The sequence below is a fragment of the Balaenoptera physalus genome (assembly GCF_965194825.1).
Source record: "Balaenoptera physalus genome assembly, chromosome: 3".
Classification (NCBI taxonomy): Eukaryota; Metazoa; Chordata; class Mammalia; order Artiodactyla; family Balaenopteridae; genus Balaenoptera; species Balaenoptera physalus.
The window spans coordinates 71,878,129-71,903,547 of NC_138890.1; the positions used below are offsets into that span (position 1 = coordinate 71,878,129).

Genomic DNA, 25,419 nt, shown 5'->3' on the forward strand with positions numbered 1-25,419 from the left:
CGGCCTCTTTTTTTCCACGATAGGCTCACAGCAAGGTGCTGCTCCAGCCTGGGGGAGGGGCAGTGCAGTCAGTGTGTATCCACTCCTCTTAACCATCTAATGTGGTCTGTCTTGGTCTCTGTGGCACTGGGAGATGCTTAAGCCTCATCCCCATGGCCTGGGATTCCCTCAGTGGTGGCTTGTCCATGAATAGTTGTTAGCTGGCCTTCTTGTGTGAGGGAGCAAAGTCAGGAACAACCTATGTTGCCATCTTGGTGATATCACTCTCTCTAAAATACCTTAGTATATGCAGAATGAGTCAGGATTTGTATTACAGCAGTGGTTTTCAAAGTGTGGTCCCTGAAGCAGCCATAAGTATTATTATAATATTTAAAAATGTATGTGGTCAGTACCTTGCTTGAAGACTAGCTTAACAATAATGACATCTCTGGCTTTTATCCTAAAAATGATACTAGAAGGTAAACCTAGTTTATGGCTTCTCAATTTTGGGAGTTAGAATAATCAGTTTTCACAAACATATTTTCATACCAGCAGCAAAGCCAAAGCAGCCCTCTCAAACTAAAATGAAAAATAAGGCATAAAATAGTTTTCCTTAAACATAATATTGTAAAATTAAAAGTATACTATGGCAAAGTCCTCATGCCACTATTTGAATTCAGTTAAATTCAAAAAATAATTATAAGTGATTTACCCGTAACTTCCTGAAGCAAATATTCAGGACGTTTTGGAAGAGAATGGTTTACCAAGTTACACATTCCATTTGACTTCTGTCTCTGTAACTTGTTTGCCGGGATGATCCTGGATAAGCAGCTTAATCTGATTTGGTTATGTCATCTATAAAAATAAGTGCCTACTCCATTGCCTAACTAACAATAGGTACTTATCACATAAATGTTAGCTTCTCTTTCCTTTCTTACTGCTTTAAATCCTTAAAATGAGTTCACTTTATGGATAGTTCCAAAGATTTCCTTCATCCTTAAATTTCTTAATTTCCTTGATAATGACCTTTGCCAATTTTGTTTCTGTTGCCATTTTTTTCCCCCTTCCAGTTACTTCTGAAACAAAGTATAAATTTAACAGGGCTTTTCCTGGGCCCTAAATGGCGTTTTTTTTGTCTATTGAAAACAATACTTTGTCTTTTGGCAAATAAATCCCCAAATCAATATCCTACTGTCTTTTGGCATGTATCCCTTCCCCCACCAAAACAAAAGAAAAATTCCTTGTCCGGGGATCATAGGCTCAGAATAGCAAAGAGTAATGAGTAAATTTTTTTTTTTTTTTTTACAAGAAGATACTCCTGCAGGTCAAGGGTAAATTAAACTCGGCACTAGAGAGGTTTCCTTATGAACACAGGCCTTAACTTCCTGCCTATTACTACCAATGTATCCTCTCCCCCAAACATTCTGAGTTCTTTAACCTTGAAGTTGAACTCTGGTACACAGTCGACCCTTGAACAACATGGGTTTGCACTGTGCAGGTCCACTTATACACAGATTTTTTTTCAATAAATAAGCAGAACAGTATTACATAATCAGTGGTTGGCTGATCTCTGATGTGGAATTATGGATATGGAGGGCTAACTGTAAAGTTGTACGTGGACTTGAGACTGTACAGAGGGTCAGCTCCCCTAAACCCTCATTGTTCAAGGGTCAACTGTATTTGAATGTCACAGGTTCCACTTGAAAGATGGTGTTTTAAGCTGCTATTACATAATTCTTGGCAGCCAGTAGTCAGTTGAGACAAAAAGGAATATGGGTCCTTCTAATATAATATAAATATGATTAGCATTAAAAAAAAAATCACTTGGGATATAAGTCGAGGTATTTTTTATTTATGACATATTTACATACGTACAAAATTGGCTTTATCCAATATATCATCCTGCATAGTATCTTAAAAAACAATACCATATTCTGGGAGTAAAAATCCAAGTTTCTTAATTTATGTATAACCTAACATCTTTTAGAACACAGAATATTACCAATTTGGCTTCACAGAGCACAAATTCCTGTTTAGAATTTTTTCTAAGCAAGGAACAAAGTAAATTCAACAACATCTTAAACTAATTTAGCTGACCCTGAGTATATTACTAATTTGCATAATTTTGAATTAATGTATATAATACACTTTCATCTGTACTGTTATCTACTTATATTTACTATCATACTACCATTTTGTCTATATCCATTCATCTCAATCTTCTACCTCATTAATCCTTGAGAGAAAGAACAAAGAATGGGGAAGTAATAATAAGAGACTCAGAGGAGAAAACTAAAGGTATTGGCTCAAACTTTTCCACCCAGAAGTCTGGGGCCCAGCTTTAAGTCCAGGGTTACCTGATAAACTTAATAACAAGATGATATTGATCTGAATAATCTGAGTACCTTCTGTCAATTGAGGCTGATGTAAAATTACTCTTCCTGCATTTCTTCCTGTTCTCTTTCACAGCACTTAATTAAAAAGTATACAAACTTATCAAATTCAGTAAGTAGTTCTGGGAGCACTTCAAAAGAAAAAAAAATAACACAAACATGACCAAAATAGTAGTGGCAAAGTACTGTGTTAAAGATAGGTTGTCCCAAGACGCTCGAGGGTAAAAAAAAGCAAAGTCCCCAGCTCAACTCTCCCTAAAAAATGCTAGTCAAGAATTATAAGGAAACAAGCAAGAAAAGAACAGGGCAGCTGGATGACTGGTGAAGGGAGCCGTGGCCTTAGGTTGATGACCAGCATATCTCATGCCAAAATACCAACAGTAAAAGACCTCCTGGCTCACGCTGCCCTGGTGTGTGAGAGGTAATGAGTTACTTTTTTTCTTGCTCCTTGTACAAGAGGGAAATCCAAGAATGAAAAAGTAAACAAGAGGCTGGGAAAGTTGACTGTGGAGTCAGTCATGTACTGATGCCTTCCAAAGATAACTCTGGGCCAAAAAAGGAATAAGGGGCCAGAACGAGATCATGTATTTATCTTTTCCATCTGCCCTTCCCTAGTCCTCACCCACTCACAAGAGCAGAGGGTGCAAATTACCAGGTGCAGGAAAATCATCTGCACCCAAACCACAGAATAACTCTGCCATTGCTGTTTGGGGATTCGAAGAAAATTGTCCTCTAATGGGATGTCAATGTTAATGATTCTATGAAAACCACCCTCAAAAACATCAACTAAGAAAGATATTTGAGACTTGGTAAAATAAAAAGAAAATTTTATCTTTAGGATCTGTAAAATTTCCCTATAATAGGAGGGAAAAAAAGCAGAAATACGAACTACGGACATATGTTCCTTCATTCCTAACAGGGATGTGTCATCAGGCCAATGCCATGATAAAGGGTAGCTTTTTAAAATAAAGGATGAAAACAAATGGTAGAGAAAGGCTTCTCTTATTCATGAAAGATGGAGAAAACATATACGAAGTGTTCCATAAATTCCAATAAAAAGGGAAAATAAGTATTCCTCTGTCCCTATTATGCTATAGCAACCGGCTACATCTCTCTTCTTTCTCTCATTACTTTTAATGACACAGAAGTCTGAATTGCACTGAATGACAACTATACAGTGCATAGAAATTAACACATAACACAGATGGAAAATTAGTACTTAATCTTCTCATCCTCAGGTAAAAAAAAATAGCAGAAATCAAACAAGTACTTGAAATGATATTAATACAAAGCAAACATTACATGTAATGAAATGATAGCACAGGATAACAGCTTCAATACCTTAAAAGATTTTATAAGATTGTGCTGATTCTTTTACATCTAAAAAATTATATAGAAGAGTAAATAAAAATTAAATTACGTTTATATAAGAAACTATCTTCAAAAAGTTATTTGAACTTTCATACATAGAGTTCAAAAGTATATGACGAACTATTTATTTTTGATTTGTATAAATCCAAAAATGGTAAAATATATTATCTGGGGGAAAAAGAAGCTTTCATTAAATACAAACATAAAGGACTAAATAAACCAGATTCACTATAAAATAGTTTCTTGGAAAACTTCCATAAAAAGTAAAGGCAGAATGGCACGAAGTTAGAAAAGCAGTGTTTAAGGCAAACTAAATAAGTAACCTTAAAGTAAGTCATATGATCCCATAAACAACAAAGTAATTTCCTCTCAAAAATTTCTCTATTAAAGTTGGAGAAATGAATTAAAGCAGAAATAATGGCTGTTGTCAGAGTGTACTTGGAAGCACTGAATACCATTATGCAAAAAAACCCAAATGCTTCTAATTTAAATATGCTTGACTCATTTGCCACTTAGTTGTCATAGAGCAATGAAAAAAATAAAATGCATTATCCCAGTGTTCATCGTACAGTATGAATGTGAAATGCTGAAACATTAAAAAAAAAATTTTTTTTCAGGCTAAAAGTGTATAACATGATAACCAAAAAGAAAAATGATCGATTCTGTTATTCTGGCCTATGTTAAAAATATGCATAGACAAGTGCACCATCTCCCTACAAGTAGGTGTCTTAGAGTCTCCTGTTGAGCACATGGCTTAGCATCAGACCTGCGATCACATGGACACACGGAAAGCTTCCAAGACGGACAGGGAAGAGGTTAATCGTGAATTAAAAGAAACAATGCTTTTAAACAGTGTTCGGTAAACATGTTCTTTAGTCAACTATTTCTTAAAAAACAAAATAATCAAGTACATATCATTAAGTTAAATATCTTAGCACATGAATTTGCACCTTATAAATTTGGTGTATCAAACTGTCCTATAAAAATATTTATATATTTTTTGAGAACTATGGTACGTGCAATTATATAATCAGAAAAAGGATCTGTTTCTTTTCATCTACTGGAATGACACCTTGCCTTTCTAAGAAAGAAAAACTGCAGCCTACAGGAAAATGATCAAAACAGCTGGACTGACTGAAGTTGTCCAGTTTAGGAAGGGACTGGCTCTTCTCCACCAGCAGCTCAAAGTTAGCAAGTGTCAGTATCCCAGGCCAGTCTTCTCACATGGTCCTGGGGGACAGGCGCTGTTTATACATGCCTGCTACCGCTTTGGCTGCACTGTAGATCATCTGCCGACGAGACATGCCAGTGAAAGTCACATGCCAATCAGTCCGGCTGACATTGAGTAAGTTCTTCTCCAGGACTTCTCCCACTGTCACCAAAAGGCCCGACCACCTCAGACTGTAGTCCTGGGGAGTCAGACTTTGAGCCTAAGGAAAAAAGAAATTGATATTTTAATACATTAAAAAACATCACTGGAAGTAGTTATGTCATAAGTGACATTTCAAAGTCTCTCAGGTTACTTTTCATAGAGATTATGACAGACCCTGAGAAACACAGCTATGCTGCCAAATGTATGAAGTTACAAGGCTACAAAAAAAAATCAAAACAATATTGCACACATGGACTTGATTTACAATGTCCACACTACACTCATTTTGTTGTTTAAATACAATCTAAGTCTTAAAGCTAATGACTCTATCTAACGGAGCTCAGTGTCAGAGGGCCTAAGCGTCAGTTCTATATTCAGTGTCACTTTAGGTTAATAATAAAATTAGTGCTAAAATATAAATGTTACTTTTATCTTTTTACAGTAATAAAATTCCTACCAGAAAGAGAGATAATACTGCATATTAAGGCTTCAACCCTATCAGAAAAGAATTGTTAAATCAATTTGCAGAAGAGTATTCCTGGAAACTTCATTTATGTGTGAATAAGTTAGTACCAATATATATCAAATAACATCCAGTCCAGGAGAGAGCATCAACCACTGTTACATCACTTGTACTTGACCCAGCCTATATCTGCTCCATGGAAATCATTTATTCACCTACACAGGAATGAAAAAACAAACTCATTGCCTGATATCCAAGAATGATAGAGTTTTCTGGCTTTAGGGTGGTAAGTATAGTCCAGAGGAGTATATCCATATGTAGAAAGGACCCATGCAGTGATTCCCAAATGTGCTATATACTGCAATCACCTGAGATGCATTTTTTTTTTTTTTTTAACAAAACCAGTTTTCATGCTCCACCTAAGACCAATGAATTGGAAACTCACAGATGGTTCCAAGAGAAAGAGCACAATACTTATAAAACAGTTTCCGAGAAAATTTGCTGTGGACAGCCCAGCAGCTGGGGAGCCTGCTCTGTCTTCCCTTCCACAGGGTACACTGCACTATCAGTATTCTACTATGTTTCAAAGAGAGACAGTAGATAAACCACTATGGTCCTCAGAACTGTGTTTCTCAAATGCGATGTGCACATGAAGCATCTGGGGAGCTTCTAAAGTTGCAGATCCTAATTCCATAGCCTTAGGTTAGGGCCTAAGAGTCTACTTTTTTTTTTTTTTTAAGACTAAATGGGCAATGCACAAATCCTTTTTTTCCAGTTTTGAGATAAAATTGACACATATCACTATTTAAGTTTAAGATGTACACCACAATGGTTTCACTTACATTTATTGTGAAATGATTACCATGATAATCTCCCCATATTTAGATACAATAAAAAGAAGCAAAAAAAGAAAAAAACCTTTTTTCTTTATGACAAGCCCTCTTAGGATCTACTCTCTTAACAACTTTCATATGTATCATACAATAGTGTTAACTACAGTCACCATCCTATACATTATATCCTCAGTACTTATTTCTCCCGTAACTGGAAGTTTGTACCTTATGACCACCTTTCTCCTACCACCCTTCCTCAAGTGTGCATTTTTAGCAAGTTCCCAGGTGATGATTATGATGCTAGGCCTAGGATCATACTTTTAAGGATCAAATTACTTGACATTAACAGCAAACATCCAGAAACTGGGTTTTTAATTGGGGGAGGAGGGATCATTTATATTTGTTTAACCAGCATAAACTGTATAAAAATGTTTCCTGATTTTCACTAATATATTGATACATGCTGATTATAATCCCCTTAAGGGCTGATTTCTAGTCTCTTAAATTATCTTAAAAAATTTCAACTACAAGGGAACACGGAATTGAACATCTTGCAGTGGATAAAACAAGAAACAGCATAGAACTGAAGAGCAAGGATAAGAGGAAGGAATCTCAATACCTATACTTTTGTATCTCAACTTTGTACCTTGTGAAAGAAATGAAATGACAGCAGAAATGGCAAAACAAAAAGCAAACGACACTCTTTGAATACCACTGTTCACAGTTAACCACATTAAGAGCTTGTGTGTACTTTTCCAGGTCTTTTTTTCCTATTCATTTATATACATTTTAAAGTATATATGGGTATATGTGTGTGTATATATATGGATACTACATGCAGTTTATTTTCACTTAGCAATGTCATAGACAAATTTGAATATTAGTATATATAGTTTTGTTTTATTAGTATATATACTTTTGATGCTTTGTTCCTTGAGCATAATGTCTGTTTCTTTCCAATATATATTTTTAAAAACAGAATAAAAATTGTCCTTGCAGTGATCAGACATCTAACAAAAGAGTCACCAACATTTTCTGAAAAGGGCCACATAGTAAATATCTTAGGCTTTGTGGGCCAGTCTCTATAGCAACTACTCAATTCTCCTGCTGTAGCAAAAAAGCAGCCGTAAACAGTATGTAAACAAACGGGCCCAGGTATGTTCTTTACAAAAAAAAACTTCTTTACAAAAACAGGGGTCAGGCCAGATTTGGCTGTAAGACTTTTTTCTTTTTTTTTTTTTGTGCTAGTCCCTGATTTCAAGCAATGTAAGAATGACAGTGATAGAAGCAGCCTTCCAATTACAGGGTTCCTAATGTTTTACCATTAGATCTGATTTTTGCTTTGACTTTCCAGTATACACATACCCTTCTAATCCTAATTAGCTAAAAGTTATTAGCATGGTTGTAATTTCCTTTTTTTTCTTTTTAATTTTTATTGGAGTGTAATTGATTTACAATGTTGTGTTAGTTTCAGGTGTACAGCGAAGTGAATCAGTTATACATATATCCACTCTTTTTTAGATTACTTTCCATTATAGGCCATTAGAGAGTAATGAATAGAGTTCCCTGTGGTATACAGTAGGTTCTTATTAGTTATCTATTTCAATATATAGTAGTGTTTATATGTCAATCCCAATCTCCCAATTTATCCCTTCCCCCCTACCCCCTTGGTAACCATAAGTTTGTTTTCTACATCTGTGACTCTGTTTCTGTTGTAAATAAGTTCATTTGTACCCTTTTTGTATATTCCACATATAAGCTATATCATATGATATTTTTCTTTCTCTGTCTTACTTCACTTAGTATGACAATCTCTAGGTCCATACGTGTTGCTGCAAATGGCATTATTTTGTTCTTTTTTATGGCTGCATAATATTCCATTGTATACATGTACCACATCTTCTTTATCCATGGACATTTAGGTTGCTTCCATGTCCTGGCTATTGTAAATAGTGCTGCAATGAACATTGAGGTGCATGTATCTTTTCGAATTATGGTTTGCTTCCGGATATATGCTCAAGACTGGATTGCCAGATCATATAGTAGCTCTATTTTTAGTTTTTTAAGGAACCTCCACACTATTCTCTATGTGGCTGTACCAATTTACATTCCCACCAACAGTGTAAGAGGGTTCCCTTTTCTCCACACCCTCTCCAGCATTTATTATTTGTAGACTTTTTGATGATGGCCATTCTGACCAGGGTGAGGTGGTACCTCACTGTAGTTTTGATTTGCATTTCTCTAATAATTAATGATGTTGAGCATCTTTTCATGTGCTTTTTAGCCTTCTGTATGTCTTCTTTGTAGAAATGTCTATTTGGGTCTTCTGCCCATTTTTTTGATTGGGTTATGTGTTTTTTTTATATTGAGCTGCGTGAGCTGTCTGTATATTTTGGAGATTAATCCCTTGTCAGTTGCTTCATTTGCAAATACCTTCTCCCATTCTGAGGGCTGTCTTTTTTCATTTTGTTTATGGCTTCCTTTGCTGTGCAAAAGCTTTTAAGTTTAATTAGGTCCCATTTGTTTATTTTTGGTTTTATTTCCATTACTCTAGGAGGTGGATTGAAAAAGATCTTGCTGTGATTTATGTCAAAGAGTGTTCTGCCTGTTTTCCTCTAAGAGTTTTATAGTATATGGTCTTACATTTAGGTCTTTAATCCATTTTGAGTTTATTTTTGTTATGGTGTTAGAGAATGTTCTAATTTCATTCTTTTACATGTAGCTGTCCAGTTTTCCCAGCACCACTTACTGAAGAGACTGTCTTTTCTCCATTGTATATCCTTGCCTCCTTTGTCATAGATTAGTTGACCATAGGTGCATGGGTTTATCTCTGGGCTTTCTATCCTGTTCCATTGATCTATATTTCTGTTTTTGTGCCAGTACCATACTGTCTTGATTACTGTAGCTTTGTAGTATAGTCTGAAGTCAGAGAGCCTGATTCCTCCAGCTCCGTTTTTCTTTCTCGAGATTGCTTTGGCTATTTGGGGTCTTTTGTGTTTCCACACAAATTGTAAAATTTTTTCTTCTAATTCTGTGAAAAATGCCATTGGTAATTTGATAGGGATTGCATTAAATCTGTAGATTGTTTTGTATAGTATAGTCATTTTCACAATATTGATTCTTCCAATCCAAGAACATGGTATATCTCCACCTGTTCGTGTAATCTTTGATTTCTTTCATCAGTATCTTATAGTTTTCTGAGTACAGGTCTTTTACCTCATTAGGTAGGTTTATTCCTAGGTATTTTATTATTTTTGATGTGATGGTAAATGGGGTTGTTTCCTTAATTTCTCTATCTGACCTTTCATTGTTAGTGTATAGGAATACAAGAGATTTCTGTGTATTAATTTTGTATCCTGCATCTTTACCAAATTCATTGATTAGCTCTAGTAGTTTTCTGGTAGCATCTTTAGGATTTTGTATGTATAGTATCATGTCATCTGCAAACAGTGACAGTTTTACTTCTTTTCCAATTTGGATTCCTTTTATTTCTTTTTCTTCTCTGATTGCCATGGCTAGGACTTCCAAAACCATGTTGAATAACAGTCGTGAGAATGGACATCCTCGTCTTGTTCCTGATCTTAGAGGAAATGCTTTCAGTTTTTCACTGTTGAGAACGATGTTTGCTGTGGGTTTGTTGTATATGGCCTTTATTATGTTGAGGTAGGTTCCCTCAATGCCCACTTTCTGGAGTTTTTATCATAAGCAGGTGTTGAATTTTGTCAAAAGCTTTTTCTGCATCTATTGAGATGATCATATGGTTTTTATTCTTCAGCTTGTTAATCTGGTGTATCACACTGATTTGTGGAAATTGAAAACACCTTGCATCCCTGGATAAATCCCACTAGATCATGGTGTATGATCCTTTTAATGTGTTGTTGGATTCTGTTTGCTAGTATTTTGTTTAGGATATTTGCATCTATGTTCATCACTGATATCGGCCTGTAATTTTCTTTTTTTGGGATAACTTTGTCTGGTTTTGGTAGCAGGGTGATGGTGGCCCTGTAGAATGAGCTTAGGAGTGTTCTTTCCTCTGCAATTTTTTGGAAGAGTTTCAGAAGGGTAGGTGTCAACTCTTCTCTGAATGTTTCATAGAATTCGCCTGTGAAGCCATCCGGTCCTGGCCTTTTGTTTGCTGTTAGATTTTTAATCACAGTTTCAATTTCAGTACTTGTGAGTCATACTTTCTATTTCTTCATGGTTCAGTCTTGGAAGGTTATACCTTTCTTATCTGTCCATTTTTTCTAGGTTGTCCATTTTATTGGCATATAGTTGCTTGTAGTAGTCTCTTATGATCCTTTGTATTTCTGTGGCATCTGTTGCAACTTCTTTTTCATTTCTAATTTTATTGATTTGCACCCTCTCCGTTTTTTCTTGATGAGTCTGGCTAAAGATTTATCAATTTTGTTTATCTTTTCAAAGAACCAGCTTTTAGTTTCGTTGATCTTTTCTATTTTTTCTTCATCTCTATTTTATTGGGTTGGTCAAAAAGTTCGTTCAGTTTTAAGTAAAAATAAAAGACACATTTTTTCACTTTCACCAAGAATTTTATTGAACAATGTATTTACTAACCGAATGAACTTTTTGGCCAGCCCAATATTTATTTTTGCTCTGATCTTTATGATTTATTTCCTTTTGCTAATTTAGGGGGTTTTTTTTTTTGGTTCTTCTTTCTCTAATTGCCCAACAAGGTGGAAATTTTAAAAAGTTGTGAAGACATAGGTGAATAAAGTAAATTTTGATTGGGATGAAACAGAGGAAACAGAGGAGATTCACAGAACTTATCCCAGCAGGTTGGAAATCTTCAGATGGCCATTAAGAAACAGGACGAATAAAACAGACATAGGTGGGATTAAAACAGAGGTTTTAACACAGCACTACCAAAGGTTGAGTGGGACTCCCTGCTGGTTCCCCAACATTGAAGGGCCCCAAATAAGTCTGCTCTATTTATCCTAGTTAGGAGAAATTTTAAAAGTCTGAAGGTAAAAATAACAATGAGAAATTTAAGCAGCAATCAATTGGGGCAGTGACTAGGCAGATTAATCAAGATGAAGACTGACAAATAGGCCAAAACCCCTTGGCTCAATCCCTAGCTGGGGACCCAAAGACTTTTGTACAAGAGTGAGTAAAATGGTTGAGTGGAGAAGAGAAGTTTCCAGGACTAGAAACAGGAGTCCCTTGAGCTGTGTTACCAAAGTCCACTGGTGAAGGCCTGATGTGTGCTACAATTAGACTGAAAGAAAGTTAAAAATGTAATGGTTGATAGGATTATGAAAGTTGAATGTTTAAGCAAGTATAACATAAGGAAGTGTGTCTCCTTTACCTGGATGGATATTTGGCTGGGGGACACTTCCCCTACCTAGTATTATAAAACCAAAACCCACTGATGAAGTCTCAATGGGGGCTACAGTGAGGAACATAAGTGATGATGGAATTACAGTGTAAGTTTGTAGGAGACTTGGTGTTTTTGAACTGGTTTTATGTGAAGTGACTGTGTTTTTTTCCACCTGATTATATTTTGGGGATGGACACTGTATCTCACTGGAGAACGTTTCCCTTATCTAGTATTGTAAAACAGAAGGGATGGAAAGCCACCCTTCAAGCATTATTAACTGGACATGCTATACGGAACCAGTAAGATTGTCTGAGCCTGCAGTGTGGAATAGAAGTTGGAGTGCTGGTAGGGACAAAATTCTCTGCGCCACAGCCCTATGTGGAACGTAGACTGAGGCTTATGGCAAAAATCTGTGAGTGCCTCCCAGCAATGACTACTTGAACTTCGAACTAGAGAATTTCCATTTGAGGGGTGTTTACTACCTAGCCACTGGACATTATTAATTGAAGCTACTCATATGACTAAAGGACATAAAATGATATTGAAATGTGAAATACCCGAAATGTCTGGGATGATGGAGAAACACCCTAATAGGGATGGCAGTGCCCGGAAGAGTGCCACCATAATGGAAACGGTTTATACAGGATCATGCTGTCTGGGGAATATAGGAAGGAGACTAACAAGCTCGATGTCTCTTTTCCTCTAGGACAGATTTTGGAGTCACCCGAGAAGCTGCCGGAACCGACTGCCATGTAGAGAGTGCCCTATGAACAGCTCTTAACTGAACAACCAAGAGCTGCTTGGTTTATGGGTAGCAGTTCCAAGGTGGATGGATAACATACTATTTGGAAGTCCACTGCTCTGACTGAGGAAGGTAAAAACAAATCAGATGGGCAAGGCTGAACTGCATGCTCTTTTCCCAGCAGTGATGAAAGAACTGAACAGTGATATAATCTCCTATCTTCTGGTTTTTACTGAGTCATGGGCAGTGGTCAATGGCCTGGCCATGTGGTCAGGCAGGAGGGCAGTGGAAACCTGGCCTATTAAAAGGATGCCCATATGGGACACACAACCCTGTGGAAATCACTGTGGGAATTGGAGGGATGCATTAAAGTAGAACATGTTGATGCCCATTAGAAGAACTCCTTTCCAGGCTTGGAAGGTGAGTGGAATCAACAAGCAGATATCCCCTTGCTCTCTCTCAAGACGGCCACCTGGGTCCATGAAGTGAGTGAATATGGGGTTAGTGCAGCAATGCAGAGATGGGCTGAATCTAGACACATTCTTCCTGTACACTCTGAGGCAGAAAATGCCAATAAAAACTTCTGTCGACCAGCAAAAAAGACAGAGACTGCAGATGGCTATGTGGCAGATTTCCTGTTGGGAAGGCCCTGAACATAGCTAGCAAGTTAGTTGGTAGCCCTGGGGGACTACAAACGGTTCTTCACAGGTAGAGACAGTGACTCTAGGCAGGGCTTTTCTTACCCAGTGGTAGAGGCAAATACTCAGTTACAGTTTTTGGTTCAGTACTCTTATGTTTTGTTTTGTTTTTTTAACACCTTTACTGTAACTGTTTTTAATCTTTGTTACCATTCCTAAGGGCCTAGAGGGCAAGGTTTGCCTTCACTTCATCTGAAAAAATGGGGCTAACAGTGATTGCTGCTATATGGGCTGGTGATAAAGACAGCCCACCTGTTCTGCACCTATGTAACCTTAACTTATCTGAATAGAAGTGGATGAGGGGGAGGCACCTGCTACACTAGTATTGCTGTCTGTAATCTAGACCAGCACAGTGGCTGAACCTAATGTCCCTTCCAAAGGTGGAAAAGTTTGGGTATGAATGGAGAAAAGGAAAAAAAAAAAAAAGGCTCAGAGCAAGAGATGATACCATCTCTTAGCTCTATTACACCACATGCCTGAAAGGGTGAAGCCATATCTCTGGCACCACTCCTGCTGTTTTTTTCAATTGAAGTATAGTTGGTTTACAATGTTGGGTTAGTTTCAGGTATACAGCAAAATGATTCATTTATACATATGTATGTACAGATCTATTCTTTTTTGGATTCTTTTTCATTATAGACTACTACAAGATATTGAATACTGTATAGCACAGCAAACTGTAAGTCCTTGTTATCTACTTTTTATATAGTAGTGTGTATCTGTTAACCCCAAACTCCTGATTTACCTCCTTGCCCCACCCCCCCACTATCCCCTTTGGTAACCAAAAGTTTGTTTTCTGTGTCTCTATTTCTGTTTTCTAAATAAGTTCATTTGTACCATATTTTTTACATATAAGTGATATGTATTTGTCTTTCTCTGTCTGACTTACTTCACTTAGTATGATAATCTCTAGGTCCATCCATGTTGCTGCAAAATGACATTATTTCATTCTTCTTAATGGCTGAGTAATATTCCATTGTATATATGTACACCACATCTTCTTTATCCAGTCATCTGTTGATGAACATTTAGGTTGACTCCATGTCCTGGCAATTGTAAATAGTGCTGCTGTGAACACAGGGGTGCATGTATCTTTTCAAATTAGAGTGTTTGTCTTTTCCAGGTATATGCCCAGGAGTTGGATTGCAGGATCATATGGTAGCTCTATTTTTAGTTTTTTTATGGACCCTCCATACTGTTCTCCATAATGGCTGTACCAATTTACATTCCCACCAACAATGCAGGAGAGTTCCCTTTTCTCCACACCCTCTCCAGCATTTATTATTTGTAGACTTCTTGATGACAGCCATTCTGACTGGTGGGAGGTGATAACCTCATTGTGGTTTTGATTTGCATTTCTCTAATAATTATTGATGTTGAGCATCTTTTCATGTGCCTGTTGGTCATCTGTATGTCTTCTTTGAAGAAATGTCTCTTTGGGTCTTCTGCCCATTTTTTGATTGGGTTGTTTTTTTGTGGTAGAGTTTTATGAGCTGTTTGTATATTTTGGAGAGTAATCCCTGTTGGTTGCTTCCTTTGCAAATATTTTCTCCCATTCTGCAGGTTGTCTTTTCGTTTTGTTCATGGTTTCCTTTGCTGTGCAAAAGCTTTTAAGTTTCATTAGGTCCCATTTGTTTATTTTTGGTTTTATTTCCATTACTCTGGGAGATGGATCCAAAAAAATATTGTTGTGATTTATGTCAAAGAGTCTTCTGCCTATGTGTTCCTCTAAGAGTTTTATAGTATCCAGTGTTACATTTAGGTCTTTAATCCACTTTTGAGTTTATTTTTGTACATGGTGTTAGAGAATGTTCTAATTTCATTCTTTTACATGTAGCTGTCTACTTTTTCCAGCACCACTTATTGAAGAGACTTTCTCCATTGTATATTCTTACCTCCTTTGCTGTAGATAAACCGACACACCTGTGGTCAATTAATTTCCAGACTTTCTATCCTGTTACATTAAATCTGTGTGTGTATTTTGTGCCAGTACCATACTGTTTTGATGACTGTAGCTTTGTGGCATAGTCTGAAGTCAGGGAGTGTGATTCCTCCAGCTTCATTCTTCTTAAGATTGTTTTGGCTATTTAGGGGTCTTTTGTGTTTCCATCTAAATTTTAAAATTATTTGTTCTAGTTCTGTGAAAAACGTCACTGGTAATTTGATAGGGATTGCACTGAATCTGTAGATCGCCTTAGGTAGTATGGTCATTTTAACAATATTGATTCTTCTATCCAAAACCATGGTATCTTTCCACTTGTTTGTGTCATCTTCAATTTCTTTCATCAGAGTCTTATTTGGAGTACAGGTCTTTTGCCTCCTTACATAGGTTGATCCCTACGTATCTTATGCATTTTGATGTGAATGGTAAATGGGATTGTTTCATTAATTTCTTCCTTAATTTCTCTTTCTGAGAACTTACTTAAGAAAACAATTTCCACTCCTGCTTTTGAAACCTGCAAACCCGTGTGCCCTCATGCTGGGAGACATTCTCATGATATGATAATGTACTAAATAGTTATTAATGACAAACTGGGATGCCAGTAATGTGCCAGTATCATTTAACATTTATGACTGTCTTACTATAAGGGATCCATGTTCGAAGACCAGGGAGTGGATTGTGATATTTTGATTTATAAAATATTTATCTGGTCTTCAACATCAGTTTCTGGCACAGAGCTCCTAGGAACTTGGCTGGTTGCCAAGGGAATCAACTATGTGATCAGACGGTTGGAACTTTCAGTCCCATTTATTCCTCCCCACCAGGCCCCCTGCACCTCTGAAGAGGGGACCGGAGGTTTGAATCAATCACCAATAGCCAATGATTTAACCAATCATGCCCATCTAATGAGGCCTCCATAAAAACCTAAAAAGGATAGGGTTTAGACAGTTTCTTGGTTGGTGAAGGTGTGGAGATTTGGAGAGAGTGGAGCACTAGGAGAGGGTATGGAAGCTCCACCTCCTTTCTCCATAGCTTGCCCTATGCATCTCTTCCATCTGGCTGCTGCTGACTTACTTATATCCTTTTATAATAAACCTGTGATCTAGGGTGAAGTGGGTTTCCTGCATTCTGTGAGCTACTCTAGCAAACTGATCAAACCCAAAGAGCAGGTTATGAGAATCTCTGATTTCCTCTGATATACTACAGCCAGTCAGTCACAAGTTCAGGTAACAACCTGAACTTGTGATTGATAGGTGTCTGGAAAGGAGGGGCGCAGGCAGTCTTGTAGGACTGAGCCCTTAACCTGTGGGATCTGACACTAATTCTAGGCAGAAAGGTGTCAGAATTGAGTTGAATTATAGGATATCCAGCTGGTATAGGAGAACTGCTAGGTGGCATGGGGAAAACTACCCCCACACACACTGGAATTCGTTTCAGAACTCTTTTTAATGTTCTAATACATTTCAAAATTTTTATTAGTTTTACCGTTTACTTCTTAAGTGATACTATATTATAATTTATTTTTTGGTTAGGTTACAAGCTAGTCTCACAGAATAAAATGGAAAACTTTCTACCTCTATGCATGAGAATCATGTATCCTTTGAATACCTTGTAGACCTCACAACACCATTAAAACTCAGTGATTTTTTTGGAGCTAGATGAAACTCTTGCACCAAAAGGCTTCACTAAGATAATTAGGTTTAAATCATATGAAACTGCCAAAATTTGACTGGTTTTGACTTCAATGAGCAATTTTGTATGGTTCAACCTAATGGTTATAAACTGCCATTGTTGATTCAAGAATATTTTTCTAGAAAATCAACCGTTTTCTGTAATTTTTCTAAATTATTGATATAACAGTGTACATAGTATTTGTTTACAATCTTTTAATCACCTTCACATTGGAGTGAGTTTAATACTGCCATGTATAAAAATGTTTTCTTCAACTTCTGAAGAGAAATTTTGGTAAAATCATGGTATAAGTACGTAAGTAAAGGTTCAATAAACTTAAAAATTCCAAGCATAAATTCTTATTCCCCATCTAACCTGTAAACCCCTAAGAAGGCCACAGGTTGCTTTCAGGGGCTCTGTAAACATGTGAGCCAAATTTATATGTGAGTGCATACATCATACATGCATGCTCTTGGGGGAAAACCCAGTAGCTTTAGCAAATTCTCAAATACCTAAAGTGCCAAATAACTTTAGAGGGTTTTGAAATGACATTTAACAAGGTACATACATAAAAATTGATGATGTAAATTCTATTAAATGGAAGACAGGAAAAATACCATTTAAGAGTACAAAGATTCCAACGTAAACAAACTCTTACATTCTATTTCATTTAAGAAAGGATTAAAAGAAGTACATAAAAATATAGAGGGAATGAAAACCATTTTATATTAATGCTAACATTCTTCTGGAAACTATGTGGATAGGTAAACATTTTTCAACAAACCGAAAAGACATGTGACTTTCATCCAAGGTTTGTAAACTTCTAAATGTGTTTCTGCATGTTTTTAAAGATGAACAAACTAAAGAGGAAGATGAGGACAAAGAAAAAGGAACTACAGTAACAGGGGAAAATAAAATTGTGAGATAAAGGAGACAGTTAATGAAAGGTGAACATAAAACCAGAATTAGGTAAATTTTTTTCCGATCACAAGGTAGTGAACACAATCATAAAAAGACAGAAAACAATGAGAAAAAGAGCATTAACCATGTAATGGCTTACCTTGACAAAGACCGCTGGAAAACGAAAGTAGGGAGGTAGTGAAACAACATGGAAGGAATAGAAAATTGAAAAGCAAAGAGAAAAGGCTAAAAGGAAAAAGAGTGAAGCAAAATCAAGAATATACTGTATTTCCAATGAAAAACCTTATTTTGAAAACAATATTTCAGGTTTCTCTGAAGCATAATGAAAAATAAAAGGATAAAACTAACCTGTTGTACAAATTCCAAGGGTACTGGTGTAGCTTGTGTAAATGCTTCTAGATGAATACCATGCACAGGGTCTTCAACTATCAGACAGCCAATGTCAAACCATCTGCAACAGAATGTATGAGTTTCACATTGTGTATGTGCTAAATGAATTACGGTGAATAGATAAAGTACTAACATTCAGATAAAACATTACCAGATTGATTAGAAAAACATTTCCTTGAACTTTTCAAGAGGACAATCCATAAAACAACATATAAAATTACCCTGTTGGCTTAATTCCAAGAGAAGGAAAAAAACAAAAAATGGGGAAAAACAACAAAGAAAAAATAATGGAAAATTACTCATCATGGAAAGTTCCTTTTCTTGCTAAGATCTGGAGAAAAGAATGGCAATTAGGGGTGCTCAAATATGCAACAGATAAATCTACTCATTTGAAAATGCAAATAGCTTATCATAATTAAAAATGTCACTTGCTAAAATATGGGAAAACTTATATGACCAACTCTATAATTAATATACAGCCAAGTTACAAAGTTACTATAAAAATAAACTCATTCAGGAAATAACAAATCCTCTCCTCATTCCTGATAAATCCTTCTAATCACACTTTCTGAATTGTTCACAATGAATCAGTCTTTGAAAACAGCCTCATGAAATCAAGAAAACTTTCTTCAATTTAAAGATACACGTAAAAAGTGATACATTTAAAAACGTAGGTGAGGTCATCTGTAACATCACTAGCATTTTAACTAGCCAGAATCAGGAAATCATGAGTTTAAATGACAAGATACAGAGCAAGAAAACTTTAAAATATACAGATTTAAGTGCAATGAAATACAATATGATTAGGAAACTTATTTACATATTCAAAGAAACAATAAAAAACAATATGTAGAATAACTTTGCTGAGTGTTAAAATGGCAGTTTATAATGTCTGTAGTATTCACATCCTAAAACTTTGCTTTAAATTAAGAACCTTAGTTATTTTATTTATTATGTGAATCATTATTTTAAATAATTTATTTGGTATATGATGAATCAGTATTTTATTTTACATGATTTGTGTATTATGCAGATGGCAGAGAATAATTGCAGTGACTAAGCTTCCAGGCACGACACGGACGTCCGGAAAAGCAGCAACCCTGAAGGTACAAGCAGTCTCCCCTACAATGCCGGTGAACACACATGAGAAGGACTCCCCTTCCTCTCCAAACTACTGTCACGCTCCCGAGCATGTCAACCTGGATATCCCATTCTTCTCAACTCAAATCTAAACTGCCGTCACTGTCATGCCCACCGAGACCTCTTCCATTTCCCTAACTAGTGCTATTGGCTGAGGAAACGTTGTCTCCTCCCTCCTCCCTCCTGTCCTTCCACCCCACTCCCACTCCCCACCCAGCAGGAGGAAGAGTGGTGGTCTCCACTGTTCACACTCAAGCACAGTTGCTAAGGAACACTCTCCTCCTCACCCTCTCCATGCGGTTGGTGAAATAAGATAGACTCGACCAATCCTATGTGGAAGCTACTTGGACTTAAAAAAGGCTTAAGGAGAATAGTGGTTCCAAGACATTTAGATTTCATGTAGCAGAAAAAAATCAAAATAGCACCTGAGGAGCTGACACAGGTATGCCATTTTGTATTTTACCAAAGAAAGACCATCCACTACCACCAGTCACTTCACAAAAGGACATTTTAACCCATTTCACACATAACCCTTGGTTTTAGAACTTGATAGGTTAATCTCAGAATAAGGACAATTCATGCTTACACAGGTATTTTTCCATTTTGGTATAAAACATGCTAATTTTCCTCATGTAGCATGAACTGACGCAAAGTTTATCACAAATAGCTAGGTCTATACTGGCTTTACTATTAGGAGTCAAACACCACTGGTCTTTTCTTGACTCAGTTATAAGCATGTATTTCCCTGACTTTATCTTCTGTGCATTTATTTCTCATGGGAACACCACAGAGAGAAGTAGCCAAAGCAAACTATCAAGTGTTTTGGGTCATGGGTTTGCTGTTTGTTCTCATGTCCTTCCTCTAATCCCCTTCTGTATCTTAATATTACAGCCTTTTCATCCTCTCTCCTCCTTAAACCATACTGGAAACCATCCACAGACTTCCTAATACCATTTACTAATTCCATTTACTAATACCATTCCTAATCTTCCTTATTTGCTAGTCTTCTGCTCAAAAAAAGGTAGGAAAAATACCACGTCTAGGTATGATGGAGCAGTTGATGACAGACCAATGCTCCCAATGAAAAGCTGGATGAGTATTCAAGTCATATCTAATGGCATCCAAGAGCTGTAGAAGCGAGGAAGACAAAATGGAGTAACATTGTGGACAGGGACAACCTTTCAAAGGTATACTGAAGACTTCCAGCTGACCCTGAGCACAACCCGGCCTGGACTCAGGTCAGTCTATCTCAAGTGCACCCAACTACCCCTTCCACACAGCTCACTACTCTGTTCATTAGAGGGAAGGGTGAACCTTCTCAAAATTACCTCAAGACTCTCGAGTTTCTTATAAACAATGCCTGGCTTTCAAAGATTATGAGGCATCCACAAAGACAGCACCTTATCGTCACACCAAAAGGAGGCTAAAAGAGGCCCACGCTCTGGAATCAGTAGACAAGGATCTTAAATATGACTCATATTCAAGGAAAGAGAGGTAAAGACAGTCGAAATAGAAAATATAGGTATTCAATAGATAAATTAAATCTACTTTAAAAAAAAAAAATCAATGTATGGGCTACGCAGCAGAAGACAGGTAAACAGAAGATACTCGAACTAAAGAAGAGAGAAAAATCAGAGTGAGGAAGTCGGGGAAAGAGGGGACTGACCAAATGAGAACTCTGAGGCACAGTCAGAAGGTGAACAAGCATGTAATTAGAGTCCTAGAAAGAGAAGAGAGAAAATGGGCCAGAAGCCAATTCTGAAGATACAATGGCCAAGAACTTTCCAAAACTGATGAAAGACATAAATCCAATGAAAGAAAGAATCAAGCTCAGGGAATCCACAAAAATTCAATACCTAAGCAAGCACACAGCCCTGTACATACATACCATAAAACTGCAAAAATAAAATGACAGAAAAAATCCTAAATGCAGCTAAACAATACATTCTCTTCACAGAAACAAGCTGGATAGCTGATGTAACAGAAATGATGGAAGCCAGAAAACAGTACAAGAGCATCTTTAAAGTACTGAAAGAAAAGATCTGCCAATCCAGACTTCTACATCCAGAAAAAAACACCCTGTGAAAATAAAGGTGCTTAAAGGCACTTTCAGACAAAAGCTGAGAGAACTCCTGGCTAAAGTCTTCCATCACAATGTATATAGTACCAAAGGATGTTCTTTAGGCAGAATGAAAATGATCCCAGACAGAAAAACCAAAGATGCAGGAAAGAATTCAGAGAATAAATATAAGTGAATAGAGTGTACAGAACTATACTATATCTTAGGAGTTTAAAATATATACACAATTAAGATACTTAACAATACTGCAAAAGATGAAGGGGGTAAATGGTATTGAAAGTAGTTCAGTATTATCAAAATTCATAATTTTTATTAAAACAACATAATACATGGAAAACACAATGGAATCTCTAAGGTAGCCCTTAAATGAATATTTCATTTTTCCCTTCTGTTAATCTTTTAATATTCATCATCACTGGATGGTTGCTTGGTGCTTACATAGAAAGTTCAAACTTCCCAACCTAGCAATCAAAGCTCTTCAGTCTGTCCCCAAACTACTTTTTGATTTCCTATCCAACAGTGTTCAGCCAAGTTGATAAAATCACTGACCCCAGAATACATCTTAATCATCTTCACACTTTTCCTCCATGCAGAATGTCCTACCTATTCTTTTCTATTTAACCAAATTTTACCTACTCTTCAAAATTCAGCTCAAGTCCCAATCATTCACGAATCTTATCTGACACTATCTATCTCCACATCAAGTTATTTCCATTGAAAATGCACATAGCATTTTATGTATAGCCCACATGCAGCAACGAAGACCCAACACAGCCAAAAATTTAAACAATTTAAAAATCATATATTCCTCTATTGACATGTGTTTGGTGATACCTATCAATCAGTGTGAAAAGATATTAAAAAAAAAAAATGATGAATTATGTTGCTGGAGGTTTTTTCCAAACTAAATAGATGAGAGGTAGTGTTCAACAGAACTCAAACCTGGTGACTGCCTCCAGGCCCTCTTGCCATACCTTCCATTACTCTGAATGACTGTGTAAATGATTGTTACTGGAGGTCAACCTCCAAGCCAATAACTAAACCACTGTATCATATGTAATTGATTATTAACACAATCTTAGCTTGCAGGCAATACAATGTCTATTTTATAATTAAAAAGGAGAAACAAGAGTAGAAATGTGAGCTGAGCTACACAGGTCACATAGCTAGTTAGATGATAGAGCTAGACCAGAACGTAATTTTCTCTCTGGTTCTAAAATAGGATACATTTTTTTACTAGATATTCAGTGTAAGCAATCATATTTTGCTCCTAAGAGAAACATAATAAGCCTCTTACTGAACCATTATACACCAACAAACTGGACAACCTAGAAGAAATGCATAAATTCCTAAAAACACACAACCTACTAAGACTGAATCAAGAAGAAACAGAAAATCTAAACAAATGGATTACTTGTAAGGAGACTGACTCAGTAATCAAAAACCTCCCAGCATACAAAAGTCCAGAACCAGATGGTGTCACTGGTGAATTCTACCAAAGATTTAGAGAAGAATTAATACAAATCTTTCTCAAACTCTTCCAAAAAATAGAAGATAAGACACACTTCCAAACTCATTTTACAAGGCCAGCATTACCCTGACACCAAAACCAGACAAGGACACTACACAGAAGAAAATTAAAGGCCCAATATCCCTGAAGAAGAGAGATGTAAAAATCCTCAATGAAATACTAGCAAACCGAATTCTACAATGCATTAAAAAGATCTATACCATAATCAAGTGGGATTTACTCCAGGGATGCAAGGATGGTTCAAAATGTGCCAATTAATCAATGTGATACACCACATTAACAAAATGAAAGATAAAATCATATGATCATGTCAACAGAGCTATAAAAAGCATTTGACAAAATTCAACACCCATTAATGACAAAAACTCTCAACAGAATGGATACAGAAGGAACATACCTCAACATAATCAAAGTCATATATGGCAAGGCCATAGCTAATATCATACTCAACAGTGAAAAGCTAAAAAGCTTTACTTCTAAGATCAAGAACAAGACAAGACTGCCCACTCTTCCCACTTTTACTCAGCATGGTATTGGAAGTCCTAGTCAGAGTAATTAGGCAAGAAAAAAAATGCATCCAAATCAGAAAGGAAGAAGTAAAACCGTCACTATTTGCACATGACATATTATATATAGAAAAACCTAAAGCTACCACCAAAAAACTGTTAAAACTAGTAAATTCAGTAAAGTTGCAGGATACAAATTCAGTATCCCAAAATTTGTTGTATTTCTTTACACTAATAGCAAACTACCAGAAGAAAAAAATTTTAAATACCATTTACAATTACATCAAAAAAATAAAATAGTTAGGAATATATTTAACCAAGCAGGTGAAAGATGTCTACTCTGAAAACTGTTAAGACATTGATGAAAGAAACTAAAGACACAAATAAATGGAAATATATTCCATGCCCATGGACTAGCAGAATGAACACTGTTAAAATGTTCCTATTACCCAAAGGAAGCTACAGAAGACTCAATGCAATCCCTGTCAAAATTCCAATGATACTTTCCAAAGAAATAGAACAAACAATCCTAAAATTTGTATGCAACCACAAGACCCTGAATAGCCAAAGCAATCTTGAGAAAGCACAGCAAAGCTGGAGGCAACATGCTCCCTGATGTCAAATTATAATACATAGCAACAGTAATCAAAACAGTATGGTACTTGCATAAAAAACAAAAATATAGATCAATGCAACAAAATAGAGCCCAGAAATAAACCCATGCATTTATGGCCAATTAATTTATGACAAAACAGCCAGGAATATGCAATGGGGAAAGGACAGTCTCTTCAATAGATGCTGTTGGGAAAACTGGACCACAATTTTACACCAGCCATAAAAATTAATCAAAATGGATTAAATACTTGAGCATAGCACCTGAAACCATAAAAAACTCGTAGAAGAAAACATAGGCAGTAAGCTCCTTGATATCTGTTGTGGCAATGATTCTTTTTGGATTTGACACCGAAAGCAAAAGCAACAAAATAAAAAACAAGTGGGACTACATCAAACTAAAAAGTTTCTGCACAGCAAAGGAAACTATCAACAAAAGGAAAAGGAAATCTACCAAATGGCAGACAATACTTGTAAATCATATATCTGATATGGGGCTAATATACAAAATATATAAAGAACTCATACTACTCAACAGCAAAAACCGAACAATCCAATAAAAAAATGGGGAGAAGATCTGAATAGCCTCCTTTTCCAAAGAAGACATACAGATGGCCATACGTGAAAAGGTGCTCAACATCACTAATCCTCCAGGGAAATGCTAGTCAAAACCACAATAAGATAACACCTCACACTGTTAGAATGGCTATTATCAAAAAACAAGAAATAACAAGTGATGACGAAGAGATGGAGAAAAGGGAACCCTTGTGCACTGTTGGTGGGACCGTAAATTGGTACAACCACTATGGAAAACAGTATGGAGGTTCCTCACAAACTGAACTACCAAATAATCCATAAAATTCACTTCTGGGTATTTATCCAAAGGAAACGAAAATACTAACTCAACAAGACATATGCATCCCCCTGTTCACTACAGCATTATTTCCAACAACCGAGGCAAGGAAGCAACTTAAATGTCTGCTGATGATAAAGAAAATGTGATTTATACACACACACTCACACATATATATGTATGTATATATACAATGAAATATTATTCCATTGAAAAGGAAGGAAAACCTTGCCATTTGCAGCAACGTGTATGGACACTGAAGTCATTAAGCTAAGCAAAGGAAGTCAAATAGAGAAAGACAAATACTGTATGATCTCACATGTGGGCGGGGGGAAGCAAACTCAGATACAAAGGACAGATTGGTGGATACAGAGGCAGGGGTGGGAGGGGGAGGGGGAGTAAAATGGATAAAGGGGATTAAAAGGTACAAAATTCCAGTTATAAAATAAGTAAGTCATGAGGATATAATGTACACCATGGTGACTATAGTTAATAATACTTTTTGTACATTTGAAAGTTGCTAAGAGAATAGATCTTGTAAGTTCTCTCAAAAAATTATAACTATGTTAAAAAAAAAAAATCCTCTT

General features: G+C 36.4%; 1 protein-coding gene and 1 long non-coding RNA gene across 4 annotated transcripts in view; one reads left to right on the forward strand and one right to left on the reverse strand.

Moving 5' to 3' along the window:
* LOC309658879 overlaps positions 1-25,414 on the forward strand; it is a 294,436-nt gene extending 269,022 nt beyond the window's left edge. Inside the window, exons 3-4 of the long non-coding RNA XR_014262432.1 lie at positions 12,453-13,865; positions 19,144-25,414. This is a non-coding gene — a long non-coding RNA (uncharacterized lncRNA). The remainder of the gene's footprint in view (positions 1-12,452; positions 13,866-19,143) is intronic.
* The window catches only part of PRRC1 (proline rich coiled-coil 1), a 44,634-nt gene continuing 21,024 nt past the window's right edge, over positions 1,810-25,419 (reverse strand). For all 3 annotated transcript variants that reach the window (XM_082457906.1, XM_082457904.1, XM_082457905.1), the window contains 2 exons: positions 18,069-18,171; positions 1,810-5,173 (listed from right to left, as the gene is read on the reverse strand). In XM_082457906.1, the coding sequence (XP_082314032.1) occupies positions 4,964-5,173; positions 18,069-18,171 (313 nt within the window). In that variant the 3' untranslated portion in view covers positions 1,810-4,963. The remainder of the gene's footprint in view (positions 5,174-18,068; positions 18,172-25,419) is intronic.